This window comes from Panicum virgatum, chromosome 3N, assembly GCF_016808335.1.
Source record: "Panicum virgatum strain AP13 chromosome 3N, P.virgatum_v5, whole genome shotgun sequence".
Classification (NCBI taxonomy): domain Eukaryota; kingdom Viridiplantae; phylum Streptophyta; class Magnoliopsida; order Poales; family Poaceae; genus Panicum; species Panicum virgatum.
Window position 1 is genome coordinate 35,991,931 of NC_053147.1, and position 10,829 is coordinate 36,002,759.

Consider the following 10,829-nt stretch of genomic DNA (forward strand, 5'->3'; position numbering starts at 1 on the left):
CTCATACTCCGAGTAGATTCGGATCGGAATAGTCTGCCGATGCAAGTAAAGTAGGCGTATAGCCCGCGCATTTGCGCGGCTAGTATTAAAATTCAAAAAATTGCATGTTGTTGGTCTTGTTTGGTTTCATTCCAGAATCCTAGCGCACGCAAGCCGAAAAAAGAATCTTGCATGCATGGAGTCCAGAATGAAGTTTATTTGCAAATCCTTTTTAGGAATGAGTGTAACTTTTCGCGACGAATTTAATGACGGTAATTAATTGATGATTGGCTACATGGATGCTACAGTACCCATCCTCTAATTACGCCGTCAAATGCCTAATTAGATTCTTCAGGGTTCCTAGCGCAGAGGTTCTGAAGTTAGTTTTGTAAAATGACTTAGTTTGACACCGTAATTAGCGGTCAAAGTATTGATTTCCTAGCATTCTACAAAACCAAACAAGGCCATTGTATCCTTATTTAAAAATTATACTATTTTTTTACCATACATCACCCTTTTTATTATAGTAAATTATGTGTTATTGTTGGTTAAAACAATTCAAATATGATCCACCTATAATAACAATTTGATTTATTGAGCTTTAATAATATTATGCATATAATTATTTTTATTTCCATTTTATTTTGATTGATTGTTGTTAGCTTTAGTTTTTATTAATAATATATGTTTGTAACTGATACATAGCTAAATGATATTTTATATTTAATTTTTCATAATGGCATTAGTGGGTGATTTTTAATTAGGCACAGGGGTATTTTAGCCTAATTTTATTATAATGGCAGTGGTGGGTAATTTTTATTTTTCTATTTTTCTCCGATTAAAATGGGAATTTCTGAGTCTTGAGGACGAACGTGGAGGTTTCGTTTGTTGGATAAATAATAAGATAATAAAAGATAGGACAGGGTTAGCTTTCCCGAATTATTAAGGTGAGTCAGACAGGACAACCTAGCTCCCTGACCAAAGCTAGACTAACCCAAGGTCAGCACGCTACTGGCCCATACTTGTACGTGGACCTGGTTCTTCGGGCGCATCCCGGAAAATGTTGCGTCCGGCCGGAATTATCCCACGAATCGGTTGCGACGTTCCGGTGTCCCCTGCCTTTGCGTCGCCGTTCACCACCAAAGATGTCACGGGAGGTGGCCGGCACGGCCAGCCAGCCAGCCAGCCGGCGTACTGATCCCATGGATGGATGATGGAGGTGCGTCGTCACCGGCGATCCCCGTCCAGATTCTGACCGGTTTAATGCGCGCACGCAGCGACCCCTAGCGTGCTGCTAACTAACAACCAACTCCTCTTGACCCCTCTTCATTGGCACTCGTCGAGGACCGTGAGAAGACGCCTCTTCTTCTCACGGCGTCGTTATCGTATGATTTTTCTTCTTCTTTTTTGCTGCGGCGCCTATCCGTGATCGAGCTAGGATCGAGCAGCATCGTCGTGTCGTCCTACGTGCCGCCTGTTCGACGCCCGCCTATTAAAGCGTGCCAGGCCAAGGCCGGTAGCGGTAGCAGTCTCTCTTTCTTGGGCGGTGGGAGCTGGGGAACAGCTCGACTCGTCGGCAAGCACCGAGAGAGAGAGAGGGCTGACCGCGGCGGCGAAAGAAAGGTAGCTTTTGGCTAGCTTGCCATGGCGGCCACGTCGCCGCTGCCGCGGTGGGCGCCGACGCCGAGCCCGTCGCGGCCGCTCTGGCGCTGGGGCGGCGGCACGCCCGACGCTGCGGCCCGGGCGGCCGCTGGCCGCGGCGGCGGCTGGTCGCTCGGCAGCGTCTTCGCGTGGGCTACGGGCGGCGGCCGGCACCGTGGTGCCGGCGCGGCATCGAACGGATCGGCGGCAGGAGCGCTAGCACCGCCCGGCGACGGCGGCGGCGGCGTCGTCTGCGTCCCCGGCTCGGGGTGTGAGTTGATGCCGCCGGCGTCGCCGTCGGCCGGCGGCGACGCCGACCCCACGGTGTTCCTGACGTGGGAGGACGTGCGGGTGACGGTGGCGGGCGGCGCCCACGGCGCGCCGCCGGTGGAGATCCTGGACGGGGTGAGCGGGCACGCGCGGCCCGGGGAGGTGCTGGCCATCATGGGCCCGTCCGGGTGCGGCAAAACCACGCTCCTCGACACCCTTGCAGGTTCGTCGTCGATCTCTCCGCCTCGCATCCATGCAATTAGCCCCCATGCGTTAACGGTGCTGCTGGGACTGAGAGAACAAATTAATGAACAATCAACAACCCAATTAACAAATGTATATGTGTTGCCTACGATGAGAGGGAATTAGCACTGTCGATTATTGTGTCTCGAGAAAAAGTTGGGGCCATACCCATCGCATACAGTAAAACATTGTGCATATGTACTTAACTCTATTATCTGATCATTCTCAAATAAATGATATTTAGGACAAAAAATTAGTTCATTTTCAAAATAATCAGCTTGTCTTAGTTAAACGTACAGTAATTAAGGAGAGATGCCACATATATCTCATGCCCATACGTGAAGTACAATTAGGTACAAGGAGTACCTTGTTATTGTTTTGTTTGGTGTTACGACCAAACCGATCCTTTAAGCTCCGTTTGGATGCACTAGCTCATTCATTATCCGAGTAGTTGGTAGCCTGGAACTAGCTAGCTGGATTGAACTAGCTAATTGGATAGTTACTATTTAGCTTGTTAGTAGAAGTTTAGCTGCACATTAGCGGGTTCCTTTTGAATCTGCGACCATAGCTAAAATTAGCTAACTACCTAGCTGGTGGGTCCAAACAGACCCTAGCTAGTGAATAGTGTTACGTAACATCGGGTACTAAGGCTATCTCCAACAGAGGAACCAAACGGCGACCCAAACCCAAAAAAGGTCGCGCACAGTGTTTTGAGTACCAAAAATACTCTCCAACGGAGCACCAAAATGGAGTACCCATTTTGCGTCATCCGCATGAGAATAGGCAAATATGCATCTCTCTCTCCTCGACCCAAATGTGCGCGGCCCTGCATCCTCTGCCGAGGCGTCCAACCGCGGCTCCGGCCCCGACGTCCTCCCCCGGCGCCGCCCCCGACGCGGCTCCCCCGGCGGCTAGATGCACCGACGGCCGAAACCCTTGACCCCGCCTCCGCGATGGCCGGCCGTGGCGCCTCGTCCCCCCGTGGCTCTGCGCTGCCGGCTCGTCCTCCTGCGGTGCCCCACCGCCGAGGACCCATGCGGGCCTCCGCCACAGCCCCCGCGCTGGCTCTGAGCGGCGCAACCGCTCCCCTTCCGCTGCCTCGACGCGGCCCGAGGCGACGGCTGAGAGGAGGTCGAGCTCCTCCATGACCGGGCCGGGGCTGAGCTCCACCATGGCCGGCGGACGACGACGGCGAGGTGCTCCCGCGGCAGGGAGCAGCCGGCATGGGGAAGACCGACCACGGCGAGGAGCAGCCGCCGCGGCGGGGCGCAGCCAGGCAGGACAGCAGCGGGGCGCGGCCGGCACTGCCAGGCCGCCCGCGGACAACGACAGCGAGGTGGGCCCGTGGACGATGACGATGGCGGCGGCGAGACACTTGCTTGGCCTCGTCGTCAACCTCGGACATCTTGCGGCCGATGAACCTCTTGACGGAGAAGAAGGTGTTCTCGGGGTTGATGATGGCCTGGCGCTTGGCGATCTGGCCGACGAGGCGATCTGGCCGCACGCCCTCGGCGTTGGTGACGACGGTGGGTTGCCGCCCTCCATGGTGGCGATGGCGGAGTTGGTGGTGCCGAGGTCGATCCACCACGGTTGGGAGGCGAGGCCGCGAGGGGCCGTGCCCGCCGTCTGCCGAGCTACGTTCGCTCTGCCGCCGGAGCAGCAGCAGCTCTCCGCTAGGGCCCGGTGCAGTCGGCGGTGGAGGGCAGCCGCGGCGGGGAGGAGCCGGCGGCGGTGGGTAGCCGCGGCGGGGAGTAGCTAGCGGCCGGGGGCATCCGCGGCGGGAAGCAGCCAGCGGAGGAGGGCAGCCGCCGGTGGGGATGAGAAGGTTGCGTCTGCTCTGTTGGAGAAGATTTGTTCTTGGGTCCGTGACCCTATACTATGCGCCACCAAAAATCATCGAATGGGTCTCCAATTTGGGTCGGACTGTTGGAGACAGTCTAAAAGATTTATGAGTCTTCCATTCACCTTGAATATACCTGAAGTAGTGTAGTTAGGTATTAGGAGTACGTTGTTAATGTTCTGCGTGGTGCCTACAGCTGCAAGGGTTGGCCGGCCTCAGCCCCATAATAATTGTGTACGAATCTGGACTTGTCATCAATCCATCCTGCACCCCAGTCAGCAGATACCGACGTGCATGCTAGCTCCTCCAAGGATGAGTGCTCCTATGTGTTCACATTTCCATAACCGTTCTAGATGTTGCGGGTAGGTGCTACTAGTAAAGAGCCTTGTACTTTTGGACAGGCGTGCGTCACTAGCTCACTGCCTCCGTTCAGTTGGTCTTGGAGAGACTCTTCGCCATCCCCATTGTAGGATATCCATGTAGGCATGACGTAGTAGAGATTGAGTGGATGGAGTACTTGACATCACTGCAGTATTTTCATGTTGTTTCTGTGGTGGGCTGTAAAATAGCGATAAAAAAGATCACATCGGACACTGTAGCACACTATAGCATTTTTTATTTGTTTGTGATAATTGTTGTCCTACCATGACCTAACTAGGCTCAAAAGATTCGTCTCGTCGTGTACATCAAAACTATGCAATTAGTTTTTTATTTATCTACATTTAATGCTCTATGCATGAGGTAAAAGATTTGATGTGATAGGTGAATAGTAAAGTTTGGAGAGAGAAATTTTAGAAGTAAACACAGCCTTGCCAGGCGCATCGTATGATTTCAGAATGTTTAGACTCATATGAAACAAACTCAGATTAAAGTTCGTTCAGTTTATTAGGTCCTTATTTGGACATGTCTCATGCATAATATTCCCGCCAACTGATGGGAAAGTGCACTTGTTTTTTTCTGTTGATGATACAAAAAAAAAACTGCTATTGGCACAAAACCCCGCTGATAGCTGCTGTATCTCGAAATGGACCTAGATAAGACTTAGCTTATTGCCAAGAAAATACTGGTCCGAACCATGCTCAAAAGGATATATACCACAACTACCCAAATCTTAAAAATGCATGCATTGTATTTTAGTTAGTCAGAATTAATACTCTAGCAACACACATCGCACAATACTAAAAACCTACTCCATTAGTACGATGATGACTTGCGTCTATTGTGTTTCCAAAAGAGTTTTTCAATGGGTAAAATAAAGAAAACAGAAAAGAGAATACAAACAATGTCAGAAACCAAACCATAAGGTTGCCACTTTCAGAAATTGCATAACAAATTCTTGAAACCATCATTTTAATATGCATAAAGAAAACAGAAAAAAAGGGAACCACTGGTGCCTGTGTCGCGTGTTGGCCTGCCTTTGCCGGCCGCCCGAATTAATGGTTCCGCACCAGCTCTCTACATTGACACCATTAATTTCGGTGGATCCAACACGCCAATCAGTTATTGAGTGCGCCACAGCAGAAATATTCTGCTCCATCATCTACAAATTTCAGTAGTATCATTGGCCCCTTCGCATTAACGTACGCGATGACGATGTTATGCATGTGCTCCGATCTGGTTTGCTGTAGTTCGATGTAGGCCGATAATAATGCCGTGCTGGTGGCGGTTATGTGTGTGTGTCTTATTAGTGTAGTCTCCTTATATGGGCCTTTTTGGTTCATTAGCACTTGGACTAATTTGAGCATTAAAGTTAAGCTCTTGAATTAGCTCTCTAAAATTTAGCTCATAGAATTATTTTGGATTCATGCATGGGCTAATTTGAGGACTAAAGCATATATTTCAATCATTGGCTCTACCTTCCATGCATGAGGGTGTGCTGAGAAAAATATATTTTTTAGTGGGATCCACGCAGAAATAGCTCCAATAAACACCGCCTGGGGGGGCTATTTTTTTTAGAGTTAATTCATTTTAGCCCTCAAATAGCCCCACCGGTTTAGATCCTTTAGGCTAAAAGGGGTTAAAAGGAGGAGGTCTAATTTTTAGCCCCTGGATCGAAACAGGCCCTTAAGATTTGTTGCAAAACTAATAAAAAATTGTATTTTCGTTGGACATGGAAAAAAACACAAATAAAACATAGTAGGCATCCCTGAAAAACCGTGGATAATTTAGGATGTTTCTTTGTTGGGGGTGGTTGCATTGGGAAAAATGCAGTCAAAATGGAATTTCAAGAGGGAGGCTGTCAGAATTCAATTTTAATACAGTTTTAACAATTTGATTTACTAACTCTCCTCTTCTACCATTGGTCAGCTTTTCAGCAGAAAACGCTAATTTCCACCAATTTTTTCTTTTACTGTATGTAACAATTGACATTACTATTTCCTTGCAGGAAGATTAGGACCAGGCATGAATAAAACAGGGCTGATTTTAATCAATGGCCGGCAGGAGAAGCTTGCCTATGGAACCTCAGTAAGACAAAAAAAAAAACCATCTATTTCGGTACACCGGCTACATTTTTTTTTCCATAGCAATGGTGACTTTTATGGTCACAAAGAAATAGTAAACCTGTATGAATCAAACGGTGTTTAAATTAGACTTCTTTTTCCAAACTACAGTGCTTCTAAACTGAAGGTATTATATTCAGTAACCGGACTTACAAGTTTAGCTCTGAATACTAATAATAACGCAATAATGCAACTCCGTGCAGGCGTACGTGACCCAAGACAATGTGCTCATGTCGACGCTGTCAGTGCGCGAGGCCGTGTACTACTCGGCGCAGCTGCAGCTCCCGGACACGATGCCGGCGCCGGAGAAGCGGGCGCACGCGGACCGGGTGATCCGGGAGATGGGGCTCGGCGACGCCAGGGACACGCGCATCGGCGGGCGGATCACCAAGGGCATCAGCGGCGGGCAGCGGAAGCGGGTGAGCATCTGCATCGAGATGCTCACGCGGCCGCGGCTGCTCTTCCTCGACGAGCCTACCAGCGGGCTCGACAGCGCCGCCTCCTACCACGTCATGAGCCACATCGCTCGGATCGCCGTCCGCGAGGGGATGACGGTGGTCGCCGCCGTGCACCAGCCCAGCGGCGACGTCTTCGAGCTATTTCACGGGCTCTGCTTGCTCGCCGCCGGCAAGACGGTGTTCTTTGGGACAGTCGCTGATGCCACCGAGGTGCCATTCTTCTCTCCTTTGATGCTCTAACCTGTTCTCGTCGTGAATTGATCAGTGGCTGCTGATTGGTGTTCCGCGTATGCAACATGACCGAGTGTTCTTTTGTTCAAAATAACGGCCAAAAGCTTCTGTTAGAACAGAGCTACATATTCCACGCTAGCGGCCAGTGTACAGAATCTTGGATAAATTTGTACCACTATGCGAATTCAGGGTCATGATGAAGTATATAGTCCCAAAGTTTATTAGGAATGTATGATTCTCATATGTCAAGTATAAATTGAAATTCTTGCATTAATTACTTCTTCACCTGACACTTTGCTTTCATTGATGATAATTACGTGGCTTCAAATTTTGGATGTATTTAAGAATAGTTTAGCTGTGATAAAAAAATATCTCATTAATTATGTAAACTATAATAATTCTTTTGTCATCATCAATCTATGTCGCCAAAACCATGCATGCTACATCACCCGACTATAATATGGGGTAGTGAGTTGCTTGATGAGTGGCAGCTGGAAGCTTCAAAATTGAACTGCAAATTGCAAGCAGCTGACTTGAATTGATGCCTTGCAGTTCTTTACTCTGAATGGCTTTCCATGTCCACACCTGAGAAGCCCATCCGACCATTTCCTGAGAACAATCAATAAAGACTTCGATGAGGTATACATTCCTATAAATTCTAAGTTTCTAACTGTACAACGTCACTAGCCATTTATCTAATATCATGTCATATATATAGGAAATTGTGGAGAGTTCTAAAACAAACAGAAAAACAGCAGCTGAAGCAATAGACATTCTGACGACCGCATACAAATCCTCCAGTTATGCAGAAAAAACTACGTACCAAATAGTTGAGATGAAACAGATGGTAAGTTGAATTCCTGTAAGGTCATTTATCCTGTATCATAAGATGCTTACAGCTACAGGAATATTAAATGTAATTCACCGGCGTAAAGATGCTTACATAAGAAATTAGTACTACTGCTTGTTTTTCTAATATGTTCCATTATAGGATGGAGCTTCATTCAGGAGAAGAGACCAAGCAAGCTTCTCCACAAAGCTCCTTGTGCTCACAAGGAGATCATTCTTGAATATGCATAGGGACATAGGTTACTACTGGATGCGTTTGGCCGTCTATATGGGCATTGGATTATGTCTTGGCACTATCTTCTACCAAGTCGGCTATAGTTACAGTTCTATCCAGGTAAACAGATGAACATGAGTAATGTAGGACCAGATAGCTGAACAAATGTCTCATATGTATAGAACTGATAATATCACCGATTTTGCAGAGTCGATGTGAAGTAATAATGTATACAACTGCACTCTTAACTTTCATGGCCATTGGAGGATTCCCATCTTTTGTAGAGGACGTAAAGGTAGATTCATCACCATTCCAAAAGTGGTTTTCTTGCTGAAGATAGTTTTATAAAAAAAAAGACCATGAGATAACTTAATGACATTCATAATATAACCAATACAGAATTAGTTGAGAGTTATCTTTACTCAGAACTAGAAGAAATTCTAGTAAGTTGAGGAACCATGTATATACCACGGTTCTATTTTGCAATACGAAATGCTACATTCACCCTTTATAGACTACACTAATCAGTTAAAGTAAAAAAAAATTACCAGATTTCACACGCTTGTTTCAGGTATTCAGAAAGGAGCGGCTGAGTGGGCATTACGGCGTGTCAGAATTTGTGATCTCAAACACCCTTTCAGCCACTCCATACTTATCTGTCATTGCTGTACTACCTGGCGCAATGCTATACTACCTCACTGGACTAACAAAGGGCGTGGATCACTTCACCTACTTCGTCATCGTCCTTTGCATATGCTGCCTGCTGGTTGAGAGCTTGATGATGATCATCGCCGCAATTGTTCCGGACTTCCTGATGGGGATCATCATCGGAGCCGGAGTGCAGGGGGTGATGATGCTCAATGGTGGCTTCTTCCGCCTTCCCAGCGAGCTCCCGAAGCCGATATGGAAGTACCCTTGCTACTACATGTCGTTCCACAAGTACGCGGTGCAAGGGTTCTACAAGAACGAGTTCATGGACCTGACATTCCCAAGTGATCAGCTGAGCGAGTCTAACGTCACCATCAGCGGTATCCAGGTCCTGAGGAGCAAGCTGCAGGTGGAGATGGGCTACTCCAAATGGGTAAACCTCGCCATCCTGTGCGGTATGATGGTGCTGTACAGGATCATCTTCTTCGCTATCGTCAAGATCACTGAAACAATCAGACCCAAACTGGGAGGCAGAAGAGGATGTGTTAGATAGGTGCCTTCTGTTCATGTTTCTTTTTCGCATTGTTCAGTCAGTCTTCTGGCCCAATTGTATTACCCCCACCGTGCCATCTTAAGATGAAGCGGCGCGCGGTATCTTTATTGTGGGAATTGTCAGTTAAACCACGGCAAGAGGAAATTTGTATAGTCTAGGAATAAATATGGATATGGCACTGACATATAACAATCCTATTTCTCCTTGTGCTTGGCTATATAAATACTCTGTTTCTGTGTCCACAATTTGAACCATCTGATCTGACGAGGCTGTACTCGTGCCACGGCTTGGCTCAGCTAGTCAGCTCCTGCGGCTCTCCCACCTGATTTGAACCAGTACCCAACTTTTCATTGCCATCGGCAGCAAACATGCATCCAGTTAGATTAATTCAGCGGAGATGAGCAGCCGCAAAAATTATCATTACCAACTCCATATTATCGATCTGACTCTCTTTTGATGATCGAGCAGCCCGATTCACCATGGATTAGATTAAGATGTTGTTTGGATCCCAAGTGCTAAACCTTAGCACTAGCCCAGCCAAACGAAAGTGCTAATAGGGTAGGCTAAATTTTAGTTAAAATTTAAAATTTTTAGCATGTGTATAAGTGCTAATATGGGCTAAAGTTTTGCGCTCAATTTTAGCTCCTCCAAATAGAGCCTAATCTGTCACTCTACTTTCAATTCAGGTCATGTAACTTCAAATTTTACACCATGCTGTGTAGCTTTATTTGATTCTTTTGATTTTTTTGGTACATGTTTCACCGCATTCTTGTTGCAGGAAACTAAAATTTTGAATGATCTCGTAAATTGAATTTCTGTATTCCTACTACACAATTGTTATATCCACACCACGTTGAGAGTCAATGAAACAAAAATGTTTAGATTAAATTCGTTCCTTGATTGCAAAAATGTTTTCCAACAAATTCATGTCATAATTTGTTATTGCCTCCATGAGACGTTCACTAGTATCGAGTTCGTGAAACTAAAATAAGGATAAAGCGCGCCTAACTCAAGACTCGTCGCCATGTCTAGGAAGTACTTGGCTCACTGTATACGTCGAATGATTATATTCTTTTAGAGAAAAGGATCGCTCCCACTTTATTTCAGGAAAACAAAGCACAAGTTTAAGTTCAGATTCAGTACAGCAAGGAGTACAGGTTCAATAACGTCCCAACAAACCCAAAAAAAACTAGCTGCTTGAAAAGTTTATCTCTACCATCTGCGAGCAGCGCCGCCCTCCCACCCACCCGCCGTCGGCGGCACCCCGCCCGCCGGTGCACCCTGCCCGGCCGGTTCTCTGGCGACAAAGAGCTCTGCCAACCGATGATGACACCTTAGCCAAGAAGTCCCCATCCGTCCCCCGCCTGGAGAGCCACGAGTTTGACTCTCCATGGCGCCGCCA

At 47.3% G+C, this 10,829-nt stretch overlaps 1 protein-coding gene across 1 annotated transcript; it reads left to right on the plus strand.

Moving 5' to 3' along the window:
• The first annotated feature begins 1,507 nt into the window (after positions 1–1,507).
• Positions 1,508–9,644, plus strand: LOC120665855 (ABC transporter G family member 1-like). Its single transcript, XM_039945539.1, has 8 exons — positions 1,508–2,113; positions 6,360–6,439; positions 6,678–7,142; positions 7,716–7,802; positions 7,882–8,010; positions 8,155–8,346; positions 8,435–8,521; positions 8,798–9,644. Exons 1-8 carry the CDS (start codon positions 1,624–1,626, stop codon positions 9,425–9,427), a joined length of 2,160 nt encoding a protein of 719 aa, XP_039801473.1. The 5' UTR covers positions 1,508–1,623; the 3' UTR covers positions 9,428–9,644.
• Positions 9,645–10,829: the final 1,185 nt, after the last annotated feature.

What these genes read in the sequence shown, in the direction of transcription:
- LOC120665855 (XM_039945539.1), top strand. Translation starts at nt 1,624, where the DNA reads ATGGCGGCCACGTCGCCGCTGCCGCGGTGGGCGCCGACGCCGAGCCCG. An exon ending in CAGTCGCTGATGCCACCGAG is followed by an intron (nt 7,143 to 7,715) that starts GTGCCATTCTTC and finishes GATGCCTTGCAG; the next exon opens with TTCTTTACTCTGAATGGCTT. An exon ending in CTTTTGTAGAGGACGTAAAG is followed by an intron (nt 8,522 to 8,797) that starts GTAGATTCATCA and finishes CGCTTGTTTCAG; the next exon opens with GTATTCAGAAAGGAGCGGCT.